Source organism: Carassius gibelio, chromosome B7 (assembly GCF_023724105.1).
Source record: "Carassius gibelio isolate Cgi1373 ecotype wild population from Czech Republic chromosome B7, carGib1.2-hapl.c, whole genome shotgun sequence".
NCBI classification, from domain to species: Eukaryota; Metazoa; Chordata; class Actinopteri; order Cypriniformes; family Cyprinidae; genus Carassius; species Carassius gibelio.
The window spans coordinates 11,179,700-11,202,005 of record NC_068402.1 but is presented as its reverse complement, the minus strand read 5'-3'; the positions used below and the strand labels follow the sequence as shown (position 1 = coordinate 11,202,005).

General features: G+C 37.2%; 3 protein-coding genes, 1 long non-coding RNA gene and 5 other non-coding genes across 13 annotated transcripts; all 9 read right to left on the bottom strand.

Moving 5' to 3' along the window:
• Positions 1-767: 767 nt before the first annotated feature.
• Positions 768-4,108, bottom strand: LOC127961157 (uncharacterized). Of its 2 annotated transcripts, none has more exons than XR_008154384.1 (12): positions 4,047-4,108; positions 3,501-3,545; positions 2,912-2,961; positions 2,686-2,733; positions 2,446-2,489; positions 2,294-2,340; positions 2,072-2,123; positions 1,850-1,876; positions 1,595-1,623; positions 1,290-1,350; positions 1,084-1,103; positions 768-916 (listed from the first exon to the last, which is right to left on the bottom strand). It is a non-coding gene; the product is annotated as an uncharacterized LOC127961157 (long non-coding RNA). The 2 variants fall into 2 exon arrangements; XR_008154383.1 differs by having other exon boundaries at positions 1,084-1,107; positions 1,302-1,350.
• On the bottom strand, positions 977-1,043 carry LOC127962807 (small nucleolar RNA SNORD31). Its single transcript, XR_008154671.1, has one exon. It is a non-coding gene; the product is annotated as a small nucleolar RNA SNORD31 (small nucleolar RNA).
• On the bottom strand, positions 1,176-1,244 carry LOC127962806 (small nucleolar RNA SNORD31). The gene has a single exon (XR_008154670.1). It is a non-coding gene; the product is annotated as a small nucleolar RNA SNORD31 (small nucleolar RNA).
• On the bottom strand, positions 1,426-1,552 carry LOC127962808 (small nucleolar RNA SNORD22). Its single transcript, XR_008154672.1, has one exon. It is a non-coding gene; the product is annotated as a small nucleolar RNA SNORD22 (small nucleolar RNA).
• On the bottom strand, positions 2,192-2,256 carry LOC127962803 (small nucleolar RNA SNORD29). The gene has a single exon (XR_008154668.1). It is a non-coding gene; the product is annotated as a small nucleolar RNA SNORD29 (small nucleolar RNA).
• On the bottom strand, positions 2,799-2,870 carry LOC127962804 (small nucleolar RNA SNORD27). The gene has a single exon (XR_008154669.1). It is a non-coding gene; the product is annotated as a small nucleolar RNA SNORD27 (small nucleolar RNA).
• Positions 4,109-5,009: 901 nt separating the features above from the next.
• On the bottom strand, positions 5,010-8,901 carry LOC127961155 (uncharacterized). 2 transcript variants are annotated; one of them, XM_052560139.1, is made up of 3 exons: positions 8,766-8,901; positions 6,988-7,649; positions 5,010-5,825 (listed from the first exon to the last, which is right to left on the bottom strand). In XM_052560139.1, the coding sequence occupies exons 2-3, from the start codon at positions 7,603-7,605 to the stop codon at positions 5,673-5,675; spliced, it is 771 nt and encodes a 256-aa protein (XP_052416099.1). In that variant the 5' UTR covers positions 7,606-7,649; positions 8,766-8,901; the 3' UTR covers positions 5,010-5,672. The 2 variants fall into 2 exon arrangements, with proteins under 2 accessions (XP_052416099.1, XP_052416098.1); XM_052560138.1 differs by lacking the exon at positions 8,766-8,901 and adding an exon at positions 7,777-7,971.
• Positions 8,902-9,818: 917 nt separating this feature from the next.
• On the bottom strand, positions 9,819-14,610 carry LOC127961154 (galactosylgalactosylxylosylprotein 3-beta-glucuronosyltransferase 3). Of its 3 annotated transcripts, none has more exons than XM_052560136.1 (6): positions 14,444-14,610; positions 14,155-14,291; positions 13,908-14,073; positions 13,230-13,584; positions 12,262-12,552; positions 9,819-11,428 (listed from the first exon to the last, which is right to left on the bottom strand). In XM_052560136.1, exons 2-6 carry the CDS (start codon positions 14,240-14,242, stop codon positions 11,330-11,332), a joined length of 999 nt encoding a protein of 332 aa, XP_052416096.1. In that variant the 5' UTR covers positions 14,243-14,291; positions 14,444-14,610; the 3' UTR covers positions 9,819-11,329. The 3 variants fall into 3 exon arrangements, with proteins under 3 accessions (XP_052416096.1, XP_052416097.1, XP_052416095.1); XM_052560137.1 differs by having other exon boundaries at positions 14,155-14,269; positions 14,444-14,569; XM_052560135.1 differs by having other exon boundaries at positions 14,155-14,560.
• Positions 14,611-15,534: 924 nt separating this feature from the next.
• naa40 (N-alpha-acetyltransferase 40, NatD catalytic subunit) lies at positions 15,535-21,833 on the bottom strand. The gene is made up of 8 exons (XM_052560134.1): positions 21,404-21,833; positions 19,515-19,610; positions 19,339-19,391; positions 19,121-19,216; positions 18,450-18,608; positions 16,980-17,063; positions 16,813-16,890; positions 15,535-16,608 (listed from the first exon to the last, which is right to left on the bottom strand). Exons 1-8 carry the CDS (start codon positions 21,407-21,409, stop codon positions 16,464-16,466), a joined length of 717 nt encoding a protein of 238 aa, XP_052416094.1. The 5' UTR covers positions 21,410-21,833; the 3' UTR covers positions 15,535-16,463.
• Positions 21,834-22,306: the final 473 nt, after the last annotated feature.

The following is a 22,306-nucleotide window of genomic DNA, read 5'->3' as shown; positions in this document are numbered from 1 at the left end:
AAGATGCCATTCAAGAGGCAAGTCTTTTGTTAAACCGTCATCTGTATTTTTATGAGGGGACTGGCTACTTGGATATAGCAGCTCAGCTCTTCCTTGCGTATGGTTCACTATTTGTAACTAGCTGACTGTTCAGCTGCATTAAAAGATACACCATGTCTGCAAAGAATACACCCTACCTCAATTTTGGTCATCTTTCTAGAACAATTACTGCAGTCTTTTTACTGAAATTTAAAATTACAGGTCAGTCTTTAGCCTTCCTCTTTTGATTGAAGATCTTGAGGGAGGCCGCTTCTAATCTAGCCACATTTTATAATATTCATTAATCTTTCCTCCCCCTCATCAGAACAACATTAAAACACCCTTTAAAAGGGTAGCAAATAACAGCATTGTTGCTTTTTAAACCTTAGCACGATTCAAGTAACTGTCCCAAGAGAAACAAGTTTGTTAATTATGCTTGAATTTCTCAATGGAAACAATTCGATTAATGCTAGGATGCATTCTCATAACAAATATGACTCTTTAGAATTACCACACCAAAAATATGGTGAAGCACCAAATAAACATAACCCAACACTACTTCTAGTTCAAGTGTGAAGCTTTACATACCAATGCTATTAAATTGTAAAAAATAAACTGACCATTCATGATGCATAAATCTAGTGCTGTGAGTGTGAGCCTTTTGCTATACAAAAAAAAAAAAAAAAAAAAAAAAAAAAAAAAAGTTAAAAACCCCAATACAAACATGCAGAAAAGGTGATGACTCACTATTTCAAATGGCAAATTCAGAGGAGACTTTTATTTTGCAATCTTCAGAATAAATACAAAGGAAAAAGTCACTTTAGTTCAGCAGATCTGTAGTACAGGGATGAACGTCAGGTTTCAGCAAGTTCAACTTCTCAAATGCAATTTAAGAGACCTGGGGGTTACAAAGAAAGTGTCAGAGAGTCTCATAAACTAGTACCTTTAAAAAGTCTACATTTAATCAGAATTATCAATCAGTCATAACACATCAGACTGGGGCGATATACGTCATCATTTAAAATGGAATCCAAAACGTAACCAAGCCAATATGAAGATACAAACCTTTAAAGTCAGTCACAGAACTACCTGAGGGTATAAAAGACGAAGAATTAGCTAATGTTTGACAAGTACAGATTTTAAATTGAATCCATTTACTGAGGTCAGAGGTTACCATTCAGTCAGATAAATCAGACTGGGGCGGTATCTCAGTCATCACACCTAGTTCACATACAACTTGTTAAAAAGAAAAAAAAAAAAAAAGAAAAAACCCATCAACATACCAGCTCCAATACGTTCAAGGGAGCAGAAGTTTAAGAATCGCCTGCAGTCCTGAAAGGAATCAATGAGGGGGAAAAGAAAATTAGGGAAAATATGAAAAGAAAACACTTCTACGTTCAAACTGGTCCTTCTCAGACTGTTGGTAACCCCAACGAGTCATCCCCTTATTGCCCAGGCAATACCAGTGGGTTCACCTTTTCAGGTTCTGGTATTGACACAGGGCGTAAGACATGTGCAGATTACATCATAAAAGGACCAGCTGCAATGGTGTCATTGTTTATTAGAAAATTCTCACCTGTGAACTCCCCACATCAGGTGTGCCACCTAATAGATTAAGAAAATTTATAGGTTTCAGATGGGAGAGCTACAATAAAATGCAGATGAAAATGTCAAATCTGTAACATCAGTAAACTTGATTTAATTTATCAACAGGACTTCAGACGAACGAGACTGTAAAAATCATCATAGTTACAGATGGAACCAAACACTGAGGGGTACAAGTTAACTAAAAAGACTAGATCCAATGGAATGATAAAGTGCATATGCTTACCCGTTGAGCGTACTACAGATGTGAAACCTTTAGGGGGAGAAAACAAATCTGGGTGTCACTTCAGACACAGAGCATGCAAAATGTAGGGGGAAACATGTACTGTAACGTCATTCACAAATATTTATCAACAGGTTTTCAGACGAACGAGATTCCAAAAAAATAATCATACATTACAGAGGGATTGAGTATTAGTAAGTAGCACATGGGAACAAGTAATCTCACCCAATAATCACCAAAAGGACTTGAGCAACTCTGTCTTGGACAAAAAACAGCCCTGTCAAGAAAAGAGGAATGATGTCAGACAGTGTCAAATGTAAAATCAGAATGATACGCAGCTAATAAGTCTCTCAGGTGTTCGTGTCTTTTCACAAAGGATCAAAGTGAGCTAAGTATCTTCATCACAGAGACGGAGCTAAACACTGCATTTAATATAAACAGAAGTACCTCGGGAGTTCCAGGTCTTTGGTGAGAGCTCATCATGCAGGCACTTCCTAAAAGACAAAGTGCTTTAATATTAAAACCGAGAAACAAAAACAGGTTAATTGCGGTCTATAACACAATGGGTCAAAGTGATCTAGATATTTAAAGACCCTCACCTCATGATGTACCATGACCAACACCACAAAAGGAGGCAAATTACCTAGAAAACAGGCAGTGTAAACAAAATAGCCACAATTATAAAAAAGATAAAACCTGTAGTCATACGGTCCAATCATACTTTGGTGACTAGAATGCCATATGACAAATCTGTCGTCCAGTTAAGATATAAATACTTAAATCACTTCAGACAACAGATTTGATACCCAAACTAACTTTGAATTCGAAAAACTACTTACCAACACAACCCATGGTCATCATGCTCTCGGAGTTCATGAGAAGGATGCCTTAAAATAAAACCGAACAATTAGTTCCTGCAATAGGGAGGTGACTGGACTACAGTCATCTGCCTTTTGTCAGAACAAAAAAGGCAAACATCACAGGAATTCAGACATATGCTTGTCTTTTGAAATCATCATATAAATGATCGGTCTAAAGAGGACCCTGAACACTTGGAGAGCTTACCTTGAATTTAACGGATCTCAGTCTACCCATCCCAGCAGAGGGCACCGAAACTGCAAAACAAATGCTTTAATAAGTGCCTGCATTCACAAACAAGCAAACAATAATGCTTGGCAAGGTGCACTAGATGTCCAATGCTACTCAGTTTAGAACAGTTACATCAAAGCAATTCAGGAAGAGAGAATTCATAAGTCATCACAGTAGCACTGGAAGTCAATCCATACATTCAGCACACAAGTGCTGCAGTTACTTCTTGGGTGTGGTAGACCACAATTCAGGCCTAAACCACAGAACTAAGATCCTGGATCAATTAAACTTCTTTATAAAAAGAAGCCATGCACTACATTTATGTAATATAATATGTAGTAAAATTGGTTTCATAGATGTTATGGTTCCAGTTAAGAGCTCCTTATCAGGTTTACATATGCAGGACAATCTAGCATTTAAAATGCATCCAATAATGCAGATAGAGAGCAGAGGTTTAACGCAATATTTAAGTGATCTTCAAATATGAAACAGGCCAAAAGATTAAATTAATATCAATAGATTTCCCTATAAGATTTAGGAAAAGCACTATGAATTGCACCCTTACCTTCCCATGAGCCCATGCAAGTCATGCTCCTCGTGGTCGACACAGCTGCAAAAGAAAACCGGGCAGTTGAGACACGTGTTTGAATTTGAAGCTTTGAGAACACGGAGGGTTTACAATAAAATCCGCGAAATTGACGTCAGTCTCTCTTCAGATAAATAAAGTGCAATCACAGTATTTCAGTACAGGTCTGTGAGTTATCATCATTGAGAGATCTCGCCAAAGCCTTAAAAAAGCAAACCAGCAGAAAATACGTTTTAATAACGCTATAGGAGCATGTAAACTTTGATAATAATGGGACGATTTCAAATAATAGCAATAGATAAATCAGGATGGGTTCAGATACAAATCAGAGGCTCGTGGGCCAGCAGATTGGAAATACCCAGAAGTGATCTACTTAAGGACTACGGACTGAAATAAACGTTTAGATGCATACTAAGAAAGAAAATAATTACATATAACTTAAGAACACTTTGTAGAAACCACGCAATAAAAAAAAAAGCTGGACAACTACACCATAAATAATATAGATACTGCAAAACACCTTACCAGAGAAGAAGCTGCTCCAAAATGGACGAAGGGAAGGTCTCGGCGAGTTTTATTCTTGTCACGTAAAATCCACGCCCATTTTACAAACAACCAATGAGGTTGCTGGATCACAGAAGAAGCGCCAACATTCGTTGCGGTTTATGAATTAAAAAATATATTATTTACTATTAAAATAATAAACTCAAACATTTTATTCCAGTGCACATAATAGCCATCCTATATAGCAAAACTAATAAATGCAGCATAGTGAGAGCAGACACTTAGAGGCAAAATAATGTATAACACAATTTGAACGTATAACACACGTATACTAGTATCACACACACAGCTGTAGAAGTTTTATTATTATTATTATTATTTATTTTTTATTTTATTTTTGTTTGATTGTTGATCTGTAATATAAAAAGCAGATGAAAATCATAACTGTCAATAAGATTCACATTTTCCACTAGATGGCACCATATCTGCACTGATGCAAGGTTACTGATAGGCCCACAATAGATTTGAAACTGCAAAGCTACTCACAGTAGTCTACATCTCTGTAGTATGTAGTATGTACTTATACTGTGCGTAATGTGCTTATGACCCACCCTAATTATCAAACTGTCCAGACCAGTATTAATAAGAGCACGCTGCATGGGATATAGTATCCCACAATGGAATGCTTTTGGCTTGACATTCCATTCCAGTGTGTGATGAACCTTATCAACCACAATGTTTAACATGACTATTTTGCTATGTTAAAAATAGAATACTACTATACAACTTTTCTTAGTATGTGTATTTGTATTTCCAAAAGGTATTTCATTGAGCTTCGCTATATTTGGCGTATATCTATATTTTTTGGTGTATGTTTTTGCTGTTTAAAACGTTATTATTATTATAAGTATACTTTTTTTATGTATAGGAAATAACACTACAACACTTTTGTGCAGTAGAACAGAATCAAGCCAAACAGATAGATTTTTTTCTCACTTTTCATTTTTATTATAAGCACTGCTTTGTCACAATGCAGATTAAATGAGACATTACAAATAAAAATGATCCTGCATTACATTAGGAAACTGGGTTCAGCAAGTAAGTTAGACAAGATAAATAAGTCCGAAGAAAACATAATCTTTATCTCTAGGCTCAGTTATTTATATACTTCACTGCCAGTGATATTACTTATTGATGACATTAAAAAAAATAAAAATAAAAATAAAAATCCATGAGCTCCCAGTGTGTTTTTTTTTTTAAGAGTTAACTCTTTGGTACAAAACCTGTAACATACGTTCATCGCCAAAGTACAGGAACTCTGCTACTGTTCACAGCTCATAAACATTATCACATCAAATAAAAAAGATCTGTCCACATTGGATAATTATAGGCCTCGTGTTTCCTCACAAGGGAACAAAGATCAGGTAGACGCCTCTTTAGTTAGCACTGTGATAACAAATTTATACACTGATAAAAAGTTCAAATATTGACCTTTCATGTCAGGTTACATAATGATCAGTTTAAAACAAGATCAATGGTTATCAGTTAAATGCAAGAACAACAATGCATATTGAATATTTTAGCACATTTAAATTAATAAATGAAATTACTCATCAATTTGAAAACACAAATCAGTCTGTTCTGCTGTTATCTGAATTCTGCTAAAACACGATTCCTGTTCAATTCAGCTTTGTTTGATGGTGTGGATGAAGAGGAGGTTGATGATATAGGTGTCAGTGTCACACTGTACAGATTGGCAACAAAAGTCTCCCATCCTCGACGGAAAGCTCTGTCCATGGCCTAAAAGTAGAAAGGCAAAAATAAATGATACAGCCAATTTATCACAGAAAACAACACCCTTTATATGAACATACATCACTGTTAATTAGGAAGATGTTTGTTCAGTTCTACAGGGTCATTGCTCTGACAGAGAAAGAATGTGCCCTTATTAGCTGAACTAAAGGACAGAATGGAGGCGACAGGGTTGTTTGGTTATTCACATACATTCCTCTAATCAAGGTCACCTTGTGTGCAACTGAAAAGAGTTGTTGTCCCTGTATCACTTTCATCTGTCCAATGACCATATAAGAGAAAACAGATAGTTCAAGAAAATGACTAATACACAAGAGGGTGGGAGCAAGGATATAACTATTACGGAGGGTGGAGAGATGAAAAGGAGAGACAAGCATGCTATAGCTATTACAGCAAATGTAAACAATTATGGCCTGATGGACCCTATAACAGAAATTACAGACTGCTTATTTCTGCACAATGCAGAAAAAGGAACTTTAACCCATACGCCTCTATAAAATATCTTCCTTCTTCAAACCACAGATGGTTATAAAGTAACCATAGCCCTGCCTGCTTAAGTGACCTGCCAAATATAGCTATTAACTCATTTAGACTTAAATATTATAAGTAGATACTGGGATGATGCATAGGACATTGAAGGTACGCACTTATGCTCGGATTTATTCACAATTATATTTTTATCAAGCAAAATTTGTCTGTTTAAGGTGCAACGCAAACCAATATTTTGTTTTAACTATGGCCATGTTAAACACCAATGGCACAAATATGGGAACACATTTAGTCTAGTTATAAAATACCACTGCCATACGCTAGTTGTAGCCTATCTTTATCTACACACTGTTATGTGAACAATCAGTCATTAACTAAAGTAATCTTACGGTGCTGTATGGAGTTTCTGTTTGATTCACTAAAAAGAATCGACTCATTAGAGTCATTCGTTCTGACTCAGCGGGTTGCGGCCATGGTTTTATTCACCAAAAAGAATCGCTGCGGTAGCAACGGCGATTTAAGTAGACTGCAGTTAGGGTATTTTAGTAGCTACGGTATTTAGGCGGAGGAACGGACGTTAGAACCGTCAACGAAACCGAGCGCAATTCGGCGCAATTTTCCAAAATGAATTAAACAACCAACCCTAAGGACTTAATCTCACCTTGCGATAATTTTTGAGAGTGGTCCTCTTTATAACTTCCATTGACTCTCCATTCAGTTTGCCTTCTGCCTTCTTCTCTTTTCTTGTGTCTTCCATTTCCTGTTCTCCTTCTTTCTTCCCTGATAACAGAATCTGGTCATCGGCATGCTCGCTCACAGAGAAATGGATTAGTGTTGGTTCTGGTTCTTTGCTGTTTTCCAGGGTTTGGGCTACTGGTGAAACCTCTGGATTTAGATCTACAGAGGTGGGCTTGTTGGTCTCATTACCAAGTTCTTTTTCTGAGTAAAATTTGTCATATTTTCCCTTCCTGGAGCTCATCCTGCTCCAGCGGCGACTCAGTCTGCTGGGCTTTTTCTTCAGTAAAGTGGTCCCATCATCATCCATCATTCCCTGGTTAAAATCAACCACATGGTCATCTTCTTCTATCCAGCCCGGAGCTGTACTATTGTCTTGGGTGCTCCGGATTACGGTTCCTATCTGTTCCTCTGTGGTCTCTTTTTCCATCTGTACATCGTCTCCGAACACCTCATCCAAGCGCCCATAGAATCCATTAGCCTTGTCCAGAAAAGGAGGAGAACAAGGGGCCTTGTTCTTTCTGGAGCTCCTGCCGATAGTCATGGTCTTGTGAACTCAGGAGGAGATGTTAATCCAGTCTTTGCGATCTAAAGAGGAAGGAAGGAAGAAGGAAACATGTGACTTTGACGTGTGATGGTGGTCATCTGTTAAAAATGTTGGGAAAAGATCAGCCTTATATTTGTCATGAGAGAATTTTCAGAAGACGTTCCTTACACAATCAAACAAAAGAAGAAGAGCAGCAGCATGCAGGCTTCCTTTGGGCTACTGCACTGAAAATGAAACATGGCCCGAGGTTTATCTCTCCCCTCCATCCCACATTAACGTGTGTTTATCAGTCACGTCATCATAGGCACACTGTTTAAAGTTCATTCTGTGTGTATACAGCGTATCAGTAAGTTCCTATTTAGGAACAGCATATCTCCTAAAATGACAGGGTACTCTCTGCTTTATGACTTTTTGATAAGATCAACTCCAGCCTGTCATTGACTTTGACTCCAGTTGGTTGTGCTGGAACTGCAGCTGGTGCCAAGACAGATGACTCAAAATCACTCATAATGTCATACTGTGCAGAGATTTACACAGTCATTATTGCACGTTTTTGATATTATTCGTTTTAGGACGTGCATTAAGCTGGGCTTTTCATATATTTCACAAATAGCTGAACTACAAATGTGAACGTGAAATTAAGAGCAAGCTATTAATATTTTATCACATAAACGTTTTTGTAAAGCCCATAACTCATAACGTATATGAACTTAAAGTTAAAAGATATCATAATACATGATTGATGAGAACATATTTTAATTTAAATGCCGTGCCGAAGACTCCAAAACTTTGTAAATGTTAAGTCAGAATTAGTGGTGTAGTTTTCTTATATTTGAAGATTTCTCAGTACTGGATTGAAAGTGTCGTATATAAAATTCAAAATTTTTCAGTAAAGGTTTTGCTGTTTAAAAGAAAAGGAATTAACTAATTATAGTATATAATTTGGTATTGTCAATTATAATTTACACATGAAAAATAAGATATTTTTACCTATACTGCTATACAAATAAAGAGTCTTATTTATCTATTCAGAATGTTTCATAATAAGCTTAAATATGTATACACTTAACATACAGTGCAAAAATATGAATGACAGAAAAACTAATAACAATAAACATATAAAACAAAACCAAGATCACTGGAGGTTAGTAATTTACCTTGTTGGTGTTTTCGCGTGAGTCTGCTCTCATTCACTCTCAGTGTTCTGTGCCCAACTCACCTTACTCTGACACACACAATCGTCACACTGTCTGAACCGGTCGTCACTCACGCACACTAATACCTCCCTCTCTCTCTCTCTCGGTTTCTGTTTCATTTAATTAACTGAAGAAGGGAAGCAGCCTACAAAAAAATAGAAAATGCTAAGCATTAGCCAACTCAGACCTAAATACACAAACAGTTTCTAAATTTTACTGCACAAGTTGTAAAGTTGTAAGTACAAGTGTCGAGAGCCATTACCAGAAGAACTGACTCACCTGAGCAGGACTCTTAAATATGTTTTTGGGATTATTCACTGGGTGGGAACATGATGCACTGTGAGGGATTTCCATTTCCAAAAGGAATACTAATCCACTGAGCTCTCACTGTACACAACACACATACTCATAGCACAGTGTACCTAAATGCTCTTGGTTATTTATATGATTTTCCCCCTCAAACTAATCATGGAATACATAAAGAGAGTAAAACAAGGATCTCAAAATATAAAAGTGAAGGAAAGAGGATGATTGCAATAAATAGCAGGACACATTAGGTGTGGCCTCTAAATGTCTGCCACAGGGTAATACTTAAGAACGTGCATGTAATTGTATGTCGGAGTGATGCCTGAAAGTCTTTGGATCTCATGCGTTATTTAAAACAATTTAAACAACAGTAGTTGTTTGAAGAATTGTCTATCCTTATGCATCTTCCAGATAAAAAAAAATAATAAAAAAAAAAGTCTGAAGAAGAGTTGAGGTCATTGCCCTGTGGCGACGGGGACATACAAAAACAGCTGTTTCACAGGTGTTATTGGCCCACAGGTGTGAGGACACAGGATGCTGCAGTACTATTGAGTCATTATAAGGAGGGAGTACTGTCTGGTTCTTCATTCCCTGTGGTTTATAGAACTATATATATAGTGAGAGATCAGCAAACTCGTAAAAAGGTGAGGATTAGTCTGTTCAGGATGGCTCCGAAATAGACATGGCATTCAAAAATACCTGAGAAAATTATCTGGCAATAGCAAATGCTTTTATTTATAGCAAGAGAAAGCCATGAGACACCAGTGGTGTTTAAACATCAAGGTAACATGGTTTAAGTGGCCTTGACATGATGGTCATTTGACATTCAGAAATAAACTATACATTACATGATTTGACACAAAAAACAAAGGTACTGAGTACTTGACAGCTTTAATAAGGGGAAACTAGAGAAAATATAAAACTATTGACCTAAAGATTTACATCTATGCATTTGGCAGACATTTTCATCCAAAGCGACTTAACACTGCATTCACATTTGATCAGTTTTTGCACCTTGGCAACCGTGGCATTGCTAGCACCATGCTCTACTGTTTGAACTACAGGAGGATGTTATAAATGTTATAAAGAAGCAATTTATTTTACATTTATTGCAAAATGTACATATATGCTCAAATATTTATCTAATTTGGGAATGTCTGGAGACTGACTCTATACTATGTAAGCAATATTTACATTCAATTCTACGATTCTTTGCAACATTGTGGGTAATTCTGTTTTCATCAGGAATCCCACGGTTGAACATGATTATTTAAAAATAAGTTGAAATATTGCAGGCTGATGGCTTAATCAAAAGCATGTAATAACAACCTCACCTGTCTTTAATAGTTTACACATTATCGTTAAAAATCTAAATGTTCAACTTCCAAAACTGGACTTTTGCACTCTACTCAACCTCCTCTGAGCTGTGACCAGTTTAATTCACATGGAATCTGACAAAGTGTGCAAAAACCGAACTGTCCACTACATTCTCGCACTATCTACATTTCACATCAACGCAGTAATTCTAAATGTTTTCACATTCTGTAAATGTTTTCACCCTTTGTTTCACAGGATCAAGTGATCTCATCTGTACTTTACACTGTCACCTGAAGCTTCACCAGTGCCACGTACCCAACATGCCACTGGATTAAAGATAAGCACACCATTGTGATTCAACAAAGATTGTTCATGGCATAAGTAGACACCATATATGACCTCTTTATATCCTCCATTTATCAGTGAAGAAAACGATTATCGTAGACTTTAAGACTTTATGTGAAGACATAAGACAAGTAGACCTAGACTGAAGGTAACAGAGACATGGACAGCATAGACATAATGAGTTCACATTATAAATACTTTTCAAGCAAGCCTCACACTGTACAATTACATTTATAATCTACAAATATGAGCTCATCTTATTTATTGATTCCATATGTCAAATTCTCTTTAAAATACTGTTCAAGTGTACCAGTGATAGGGATGGTTTATGGGATGCAAGAAATCCATTTTCTTCTAGGCTGCAGGTTCCTTTGCATTTTTTTTACCCCGTCATTCATCACTTCCTTTCCTCATTCCTCATGTCTTTGGTGTGTGGCTCAGAAATCACACTTTTACATTTTCACCTCTTGCCATAAATCAGAGAATCTGTTTGGCGCGATGGAAGCGTGGAAGTTTGGTGAAGTTCAGGCATGTTCTGAGGAGGTGCTTGCAGCTGCTCACACCTCCACATCTGGATCTGAACCCAACCCTTGCTTCTGCAAAGCGTCTTCCCTCTTCATCTTTGGCTTCTCAGTTCGGGTGTGCCACACCAGCACCTGAGCAAGAGCAAAATCATTTCAATTGTACATAAAGGAAAAGATGACCCCAAAAAAAGTCATTGTTTACTCACCACTACGTCATTACAAAAAAAGGTTGGGCAAAATTAAGAATTTAAGGAATGGCTCCCTGTCAGTTCATGGTTGAAAATTAAAATTAATTGTTCACCAAGGAATCTGAAATGGCATTTACTTAATAACAATTTAGAGAAATAGGTCATGGCATTCAGAAAAATCTAAATATTATTCATATATAGTGAAAATCTGAAATGTTGCCTTGTCAACCAACTAATATAACTAATAACTAATAAAAATGTCAAGCTGAAATTAAATTTAGCTAAATTAACGCTGAATATACACAACATGATCATACAAAAGAAAAAAATCATAAACAATAAAACATGAACCAGTCAATTGTTATTTTGTTTTTAAATTGAGCTGAATAAATAAGCTTTCCACTGATGTATGGTTTATTAGGATCTGACAATATTTGGTCAAGATACAACTATTTAAAAATCTGAAATCTGAGGGACCAAAACATCTAAATACTGTGTTTTTGGCTATTGCTACAAATATACCCCAGCGACTTGAGACTGGTTTTGTGTTTCAGGGTCACATATAATGACATTTATGGAGAATTGTTCATTTTAAAGCTTTACAGCTCAGCCTCTGTTGAACAGAACTATTTCTTTTTCCTGCATGACAATGCAAGCAAATGTATTTTAATAACACTATATAAACAAAACTATGATGTTTAAGGTCATGTTGCATTATCTTAACATGCACAAAAGCTGGTTAATCACCAACCACTAGGAACAGAATTCAGGAGCTACCTTAGTGCACAGGTCTGCTTTGGGTTCGAGGTCATCCATAGTAACCAGGTGCTGAAGGAAGCTGCTTTCCAGGAAGCCCATCTGAGCATCACCGTCGAACTGTGCTTGGCGATTGGACAGGATCATCCTCAGGGACACAGCAAAACCAGCCATGTCGATGGGAAACGGGCGGTTGGGACGCCAGCCAGTGTGGAAACGCACAACCTTCCCATCCTCCACCACGGGCCGCTCAAACTTCATCCCACCCACCAGACCCACGGGCCACACAGAGACACGGTATGTGTACCGCATCTGAGGGGGACAGAAACACCAAAAAGTGATAGATAATGACAAAGAAACACCTTCTGTCCATATGATCGTAGGTAAAGACTATGTACAGATAACATTTTAGGAGGGCTTTGAGAAGGGCTGTTACACCTCAGTACAACCCAAACACAGCTCCATCTGGAGGTTTAACCAGAAAACTCCTGAAATGATCTCATGTTAGGTTTTCTCACTGCTATTCTCCTAAACAATTTGTAATTATAACTGCGTAGCTTTAGCATTTAAATCTAGTAATAATCATTTTATTAAAACCCTTTTCAACATATCAGAAAAAACTGAATTGATTAGAAAAAAGCTACAGAAATGATGGAGTGATAAAACCATTTTAGTGAATTAAGTGAATTCATTTGTTCAATTAAAACAGTTAATATTGTAAATGTAAAAAAAAAATATATATATATATATATAATATATAATTTTAATAATATATATATAAACTATTTTCAGTTATCACACATTTAAACTGATTTTTCCAACAAAAATAATTTTAGACAATGACGCAAACCATTTATGCCTTTTGAACAAAACAAAAAAATGCAGCCTTGATGAGCATAAGAAAACTTTGTCTCAAAAACATTTTTAAAAATCCTATCAACCACATACTTTTGTACGGTAGTGTACACTTAACCATTAAAAGCCCTCACCTCTTCGAAAAGCTTCAGGCTGTATGTGTTGTCATCATCAGCAAAGTACACCACAGCCTCCTCGAGGGCAGCCGCTTCCTTTCCTTTAGCAGCAGAGCCCATCTCCCTGAGCCAGCGCAGACCCTCGTTCCTCTGCTCAGCCCCCCGGGGCTTCAGCCAGCTGGGATCTCCCTCCTGCAGCTTCCTGTCTTTGGGGGTCAGCTTGTATAGATGGGTGTAGGTCAAGCCAGATGCAGCCAGGAAGTCTGTGACCAGCGGAGTCGGCAGAGGAGCGTCCTCCACCACGATCCAGTGCAGCTGAGGAACATGGAGAAAGGTGTGGGACAACCGAGTGAGCTCAGCCTTCTGCACCAGTCTGGAGAGAGGAGGAAGAGGGAGAAGGAGCGGGATTACAAACTAGTTTTATTCTTATCCACAAAACATGCAAACTTCATCAAACCTAATTCTGGAGATATTTCAATGTCTAAGGGGCCAAGAATACACACAGAACACATTTTTTGCAATAAGAAAGCATTGAGATGCAGGGCAATGGAACATTTTAAAAGCCATGCTAGAGTATTTGTCATATGTATAAAAGAATGTAAATCTTAAATGTATTCAATTGCTGCCTCGCAAGCACTTTCCTTCTGCAAAACATTCCTGCACTATTGTAATTCTGAAAAAAATCTGCTCACATACCTTGCATATGTGGGTGTTATCACATAAATTCTGGGCACATCAGTCTTCTTCGACAGCTCTGATGTTTTGATGTGTTCCTGCAGCTTCTGCAGCTCTCCTCTCAGCTGAGAGATCTGCTGATCTTTAGACAAGTCAGGTTCCCTACAGTCACAGCGCTGGCCTGCACCTAGGAATCAATGGCATGCTCAGAAATGAATGATTCAAGGGTGAATGAACAAGGTAGTGATGACGGTGATTCCAGTCTTACCCAGCTGCATCAGCGCATAGAAGAGTCCTAGTAGTGACACCGTGAAGTACAAGACAAACACCGTCTTCAGCTTCAGTCGCATTCTCATGATGAGCTGCTGATGCTGAAATCAACTCTGATGGAACACGAGGAAACCGCTGATCATGGACACAGACCATATGAATGCATTATAACAGCCACGAAATATGGCTTAGCGAGAAAAAGAAGCGACTCTTTGCAGATTCCCAAATACCCCAGTGCATCCTATGACAACAGCGTTTAACTAATGTATTTGAATATACTAACTTACACTCAATGATATCATGTACATTACAGATCTCTGTGCATACTAGTGAAGTACACTATGTACAGCGACCCCATTCATCCACTGCGCACTACCAACAACTTCCGCTTTGTGCAACACATTCAATGACCTCCATCCAGAAGCGTGAAAATAAACCATAGTTCCGCCATCTAACTTTTGTTTCGCATACGAGGACATTTAAACCCTTTAACCGTCATAACAAGAACTTACTAAAACACTTGTGAAACAGTCGATTTTTTTTTAAAAATTTCTAACCTGTGAAAAAAAAAACGGTAAAAGTGAATGTACTAATTTTGAAATGCTATTATAATGTTTAAAAGACATCTTTTTGAGTTCGTAAATTAGTAATTTAATAAGAAATTATCTTAATTTATTCTACATGAGCATTTCTGGCAGAGTATGGATACAAGTACTGCTGCTGTTTATCTATGCTACAGGCCAAATTCATTTAAAAACAAAGAAATGTATACTTTTATTTGACGAGGATGAATTAAACTGAAAAAATGCACTAAATAAACAAACAAAATTATAAAAAGAAGAAATGTTTGGTGAAAGCAGCATTTTAAAATGTTTCTGAAAAATCGTGTGACTGAAAACTGGAGTAATGGATGCTGGAAATTCAGCTTTACAATCACAGATGATTCAAATTATTAAAACAAAAAAGCATCACCATTTTTATTTATTATTTCACATTATGTCTGTTTTACTGTGTTTATGATAAACAAATGCACCCTTGGTGAGCAAGTTTCCAAAACTTAATGACCACAAACTTTATAATAGTACTGTATATTTCTAAAATCTCTGTAATCGTAAATAGTGCAGTTGATATCCCTTAACTAACCATTGCTTAAAATAATAAGCCTCCTCATAATACTGATGTTTAACTTCTGTCCTTTCCTCAATATGAACTTCAAAGGATTCGAACAAAGCAGCCTTTCTTATTAAGACCAAGGGTGGTGATTGCACTTCTTTTTTTTTTTTTTTTTTTTTTTGCTTATGATCTACCAAACAGTTAAGAATAGGTTATGCAAGATTAATTTGAAACAAAATGTTAAAACCACACCACTGAACGTCAATAAGTCAAACAAGATTCCTTTATTTGTTGCAAACAAATCAAACGCATAACAAAGCTGGAATGACCTTTCGTTTCAGTTCAACAAGAGAGCACAAGCCCAGAACACTCATCTCTCAAACAGTTTTGTGTATCATTTTTCCAATGTCTTTGAAGGCAAATAAAATGTACATGGCAAACGGATTATATACAAAAAAAGAAAAATGGAAATATACAGTAATGACATGATAAAAGAATGTAATGATAAAAACTAAAATGAAAGTATATTTCTTACACTAAAGGTCCACCACAGCTAACATGCCAACCCCTGTATCAAATCAAACAGCAACATAATCCTCATCCACCAATTCCCAAATACAGCGGTTAGAAAACATTTTGTTAGAAGTTGAATGACCTGAGACAGTCTAGGTTGAGCGATTACGAATTATAAACAGTACAGATCGTCGTATTGTTTCTTGAAGTGATAAGCAAACATCAGCTTTTAGTTAAAATACAATTACCCTGAAAAGTGGTGTAGTGAAACTGGTGTAAAAACCACTGTGACCAACACCTGCATCCACTCTCTATAGCAATAAAACAGCTGAGTGACACGCAGTTTCTGGAGAAAAAGAAGAAAACGCAGAACACAAAGACATACGCTTGAGCCTCACCATGCTGATACCTGAGGTGAAAAAGGTTACATTTGGCTCACAGTGGCCTTCACTGCCATTTTGTCGTCATTCAAACCTTTGAGACTGAAAACGTCACTTACTATGTGAGATGGTGAATGAGCTTTTTAAGTTAAAAACCAAGAGCAAGCATCAACGGGGTTTCATTGCTGAATATGCACAGGAGAGACTGTTTTAAGGGCTTTCTAAGAGGGGATTGTGGGTGACGGAGCAGGGTAGGGAATGAGGATGAGGAAGCTCAGAAACAACAGAGGAAGGCTGGCTCTTAATGGCAGCAGCCTCCACAGTGGCCGCCCCCATGAGCATGTCCCGATGCCTCGCCGTACTTTGTTCTCCGGCTCAGAATCTCATAGGAGCAGTCTTCTCCACAGCAACCGGACATACTGGGTGACGATTCGTCAATCTCAAACCTGAAAGCAAGAGGACGGCTGTTGGTGAATTCATATTTAACACTGAATAAGTAGAGCAGGCACTTGTTGCTATGGCAACTGCTATCATTCAGAGTTCTGTTGATTGTACAGGCCGGTATATAAATCTCCATTCAGAAGAGGAACGGGGATTTCATGAGGTGAGGAAGTGGTGAATGCGTATGAGTCCAGAAGGATGGGACTTACTGTAAAGCCTCCCTAAAGAACTGGTAAGCACCGTGGTTGTGTTTAAATACGGTCAGCATGACCTTTTTCATTTGCGTGCTGAGGGAAGACACAAGAACAAGAAGAGAATGATGAGTTTTGAGTTCAAAAGCAATACGTTCTTGGAATGCTGGGTTTTGTTGTGGTACCTGTTGGCAATAAGCTGAAGGATTTGGATGAGAAACTTCCCCAGGCCTTTCCGCCTGACTTTACTCTCCAGCTGAACTTCATAACTGGGGAGACATTATTAGAATCCGTCAGACACAAACAGCACTCTCTTGAGGTCATGTGTCTTATATGACTCAGAGAATCAGCGAAGTCACACATTGCAAAAATAACATGCGAGAAACACTCCCACTTACATAACGTGTGCAATGAATGTGAATGTGAAGTGACATTCAGCCAAGTATGGTGACCCATACTCAGAATTTGTGCTCTGCATTTAACCCATCCAAAGTGCACACACACAGAGCAGTGAACACACACACACACTGTGAACACACACCCGGAGCAGTGGGCAGCCATTTATGCTGCGGCGCCCGGGGAGCAGTTGGGGGTTCGATGCCTTGCTCAAGGGCACCTAAGTCGTGGTATTGAAGGTGGAGAGAGAACTGTACATGCACTCCCCCCACCCACAATTCCGTCCGGCCCGAGACTAGAACTCACAACCCTTTGATTGGGAGTCCAACCCAACCCTCTAACCATTAGGCCACGACTTCCCACTAATGAAGGTAGACAGATAGATGCACAGTACTACAATTATGGCAGATATTAATAAGCCAATTATTTTCATGTTAAAGGGATAGTTCAGCCAAAAATTTAATTCTGCCTTTAATTACCCATAAAACCTTCGTTTATCTTCAGAACACAAATTAGGATATTTTTGATGAAATCTAAGAGCTTTCTGACCCTTAAATAGGTAAGAAAGGTAAAACATCATTAAAAAAGTCCATGTGACATCCATGGTTCAACCGCAATTTACAAATAATAACTTTATTCAACAATTCTTCTCCCTTGAGTTAGCGGCATTATACAGTGTATTATGATCAATCACGGTTGAAGCATGAACTGTTTTACCAATGTCCTTACTGCGTTTCTTGGCCTGGGAATAGTCCATTGTGTTGCGGTCTATGTAAGGGTCAGAAAGCTCTTAGATTTCATCAAAAATATCTTGTTTTCTGAAGATCATCGAAGGTCTTATGGGATTGGAACGACATGAGGGGAAGTAACAAATGACAGAATTTTCATTTTTGGGAGATCTATCCCTTTAAGGACAATAATTGATTTATTCTGTGCTATACTAAATAAATTTCAAATCAGACAAAAAAAAAAAAAAAACTAAAAACATCCATTTTAAATGATACATGTTAATTTAGGTATTAACGTTATAATATATACACAATATGTAAAATTATATTCATTTTTAGATTTTTTAACATTTTTATTATTCTTTTTTTATAGATTTAAATGTGTTAGATGATGCAAAGGAGTACAAATAAATAAATGTCTGACATCAAAAAAAAAAAAAAAATATCTAATAACATTCTCTAACAGATTTGTTATAATCCCCAAAGAGAAATTCATAGCGGTCCTATAAGTAATAATTAAAGCAACATTACCAATATAAAACCTCATCTCCACACTCTACATCAAATCGAAAGTTTGAAAATGCTACAGTTGTGGAGTCAGCATCCCGGGCCAGGAGATACCAAGCTCTCTCATCCTTCATCTCCTCCCTTTTCTCCCTCTCCTTCCATCCCCACTCACTCTGTTCATATCTGCCAAAACATAATGGAACACAAAGGTTTTTTGTTATAAACTGCCCAAATTGACATTTCTCCTGGAATTAGATTTCATGAATAGCAAAATGACCAGCAGCAGCAATGTACTCCAGCTTTGACCCACAATAATGTACTGGCCCTCATGTCATTCCAGGCCTGTATCCCTTGTATTATCTGTGTTAAAGAAGCCCACTGACTTTCATTCATTAGTCATATAGAGTCTTGGAATGGCATGAAGGTGAGTAAATAAGTTCAGTGTTCTGAACTTAAAAGTAAATGTTAACTATTTTTGGTTGAACTATACCTTTAATGGTAAATAGCAAAAACTGACTTCCATTCAACCCAAAACCTGTATCTAAATGTCAACAGAATACAAGACAAGTATCCTTTAAAAATCTCTGCAATGAAAAAATAAATGCCAGACACTAAAAATTGACAAATAAAACATCTAAAGCAGTAACAATATGGGATGCTGGATTACCCCACATGTTGACTTGCTCAATACCTACAGCGTCTGCATGTTGGCTCTAGTCAACTCATAGGCCCACTCCACTGTATCTGGACTCAATGCAGTTACCCGTTTACACTCAATCTCCAGGTTTAGCCTGTGACAGATTCAGATATTCACAACATTAGTATTGGATCTCAGAAAATGAAATGATCTGTTTACCAGTTTAGAGGCAGCACATGACACATCCGTCAAAGGGGAAACGTAGGGATAGCGTACCCATTTCGGTCATACTTTTTGAACACAGGCATTGCAGACAGAGGATCTTCAAGCTGTAAAAGGCCACGGGACACATTCTGTTAGTATTTGTCTACTGCAAGAACATTAACACTGCAATTTGAAGACGGTTTTTGAAAATTTTGAAAAGGTTTTTTTCAGATGTTCTCAAAACATACCTTATTGGCGGCCTCCACCTTTGCACAAACTGCATCCATAGCTGCCCGTTCTTCAAGTCTTCTCTGCTTTTTTTCCTTTGCTCTGTTTGATTTTCTCTAAATAGTAAAAGAAAGATATTGTCAAACACTATAATCACATAAAGAGTGAGAAAAAATGGTCAGAAATATTTATACTTTATAACTTTGAGCTCTACTTTGGGAAAGAAAGCGGAGCGTAAATGTATGTATAATGTATACATACAATGGGTCCAAAAATTAATTTAACTGAATTAAAAAATTAAATGAATAATAACACTACAGACTTCTGTAAGAGCTGCTTTAATGCTGATAATGAAGTTATTTCATATTTATTATTAGATTTTGCAACATTAACACTTTATTTTTATAGCAAAACTGATTTTGAAAATCTGTAATGTATAAACTATATAAATAAATGAATTAAATACATTTTGGAATCTGGTTATTATTTTATTATATGTTCTAGGATTTTGAAAAACTGAATGTTTATTAAATTAATCACATAATCATACATTTTCAGTACTTTTACAAACATACACGACAAGATCCTCTGAAACGTCACAAATCAGAAAGTCACTCAAACTGGTATGCTGACAATTATATAATTAAAGCTTATAAATGACATAAAAAAATAAATAATAAATCACTAGTACACTAGTGCATTCGTATGGTACTTTTGAACCCTGTTGTATACCATAATTTAATCACATCAAATGAGACAGCACACAAAACGGTGGAATTAAACACTTATTTCACAATATGATTTTTCCCCCTTTTTTAAATAGCAAGCATTTACTAATAATTCACAATAAAAATTGTTTATAAAAAACAAAAACAGCAACTATTGTACAAAGCTGACAAACTCAAAATGGCCAAGTATTGTCCGACTAACAATCCCAGTCAAAATGTACACATCCATCACAGGCAAACAACAATAACCCTGCCTTCGAAACAGTTTGCATTAACATTTATGGTTCCATTTGTTTCTGTGTAGATACATGTGACTGCATGGAGGTAGAGACAAATTATTGGACACTTTATAATAATGCTATGCATGTAAATCTGAGGGTTTGATCATGCCTGTTTTTAAGATTTGTATTGTGTATCAAAAATAATACACCAGGAGGAAATATCTGGCTGGAGGCACAAAAAGCAAGCTGCTCTTTAGCTCCACGTACATTAATGGCAAGAGAAGCAGGAAACAGGTGCTGAGAAGAACACAAAGCACGTGGAGCAGAACAGTTTTCTGACGGCGGCGGGCTCAGTGCACGGAGTTCACTAATGCCAGACATAAATCTATCATCCAAACTCGAGCAAGCAATGATGCTGTCGCGAGGAGGTTTGATCTCGCAGTGGCTGCTGCCATCGTGCTAATTAAAAGCCTGCATGAGGAGCTCAAATAAACTGTTTTTACACATTACCCTAATTTCTCACCAGCTCCTCGTGTGACTAATGCATCGACTATTGGAAAAGGACAATACAGGCAAGTCTGACGAAAACAGCAACAGTTTGCCTTGATACAAATGTATCAGTGTTTTTGTGCTTAGTGTTTTAGAAATGGCGCAGTCGACGAGGCACATGAAATGAACCAGAAAGCGTTTGAGGAGGACACTTGTGTTACTCGGATGGACACTACAAGAATCTACTCAGGACCTGAGCATCTTTAAACCACCAAAATCTCCCCACCACCCCGTAGTTATTCATGAGTTCCGCGTTTATCTCCATCAAACACACACACACACACGTTACACACACTCTCTCCGGGGAGAATGATTTGCTTCCATCAGTCTTTGTTCAAATTGCCGCACGCATTTATCAAAGCCCAAATAAGAGCAAAGCTAACAACATACAACACGGACAGACAAACTCACCCCCATTGTGCAGGTTTTATACGACCACCTCGACGCGACTAAAGCACTCTAAATAGCTTTAAAGAAGTTAAGAGATCTGAAGATGAGATGTGGTGTGTGGTAAAGAATGTTAAAAATGCTAACGAGCGAGCTAGTCTACAGTAACACAAGAGCTCGAGGGTTGGTAGCTTAAAAAACAGTAATCTATAAAGCAGCTAGCGACCGCTTTTCGCTTTTATTTTTTCCCTGCCAGATTCGCGCCAAGAAGCGGCCCCGAAATTTCCGCGCTCTACTCTCCCTTTCTTTATCTCCTTCTCCTTTCCTCCCTCCCTCTCTTCACTCTTTCTTTCCCTCTCAGCAGCATTGGGCATTAGCCGCTGAGTCTTGGGGAAATGACGACATAGGGTTTGAGGTTAAGGGTCAAGCTCTCTCCACATGCTTCCTCGCGTTGAGGGTATTTTGTGACCTAGAGCCATAAATATATATTTACGTAAATGACGAGCAATTGATACTAAAGGCAAGTTTTCTTAAAAGTTCTGGTTTCCTTTTGCAAACTGAATTTGTAACACCATTTCAAAAATGGGAAGATAGAGGATACTGTTCAATTACTTTATTAAAATACACTGTAATAAAAAAAATGTAATTTTAAGTTTAATACTGTGCATACATATTATATTAAAAAGTTTTATTTTAATTATTTTATATTTCACTGTCCTGAGCTGAATAGTAGCTACTGAATACATTCCATGTATAATTTTTATATATATGCTTTTTTTATAATTTATAATTTGAACTGACTGACAAACGTAGAAAAAATAGAAATGCTTGTTAGAGCTGTTTTGCAGCCTATAATTATGCATACTTTTTTTCTTAATTGTAACAAATGGAATCAAAAAGAACAAATAGAATATTGAAATATGAATG

Bases quoted from the DNA above. Each gene is read 5' to 3' on its own strand.
- naa40 (XM_052560134.1), bottom strand. The intron at 17,064-18,449 runs GTAATGTTGCTT...ATGTCTCCCCAG, and splicing joins GGAGATGAGGTTTTATATTG to TTATGAAGTTCAGCTGGAGA. The intron at 16,609-16,812 runs GTAAGTCCCATC...TCTTGCTTTCAG, and splicing joins TTCTTTAGGGAGGCTTTACA to GTTTGAGATTGACGAATCGT.
- LOC127961155 (XM_052560139.1), bottom strand. From the start codon at position 7,605: ATGACTATCGGCAGGAGCTCCAGAAAGAACAAGGCCCCTTGTTCTCCT. The intron at 5,826-6,987 runs GTGAGATTAAGT...TTCTACTTTTAG, and splicing joins CTCTCAAAAATTATCGCAAG to GCCATGGACAGAGCTTTCCG.
- LOC127961154 (XM_052560136.1), bottom strand. From the start codon at position 14,242: ATGAGAATGCGACTGAAGCTGAAGACGGTGTTTGTCTTGTACTTCACG. The intron at 14,074-14,154 runs GTAAGACTGGAA...ATTGATTCCTAG, and splicing joins CTATGCGCTGATGCAGCTGG to GTGCAGGCCAGCGCTGTGAC. The intron at 12,553-13,229 runs GTGAGGGCTTTT...TGTCCCCCTCAG, and splicing joins GCCTGAAGCTTTTCGAAGAG to ATGCGGTACACATACCGTGT.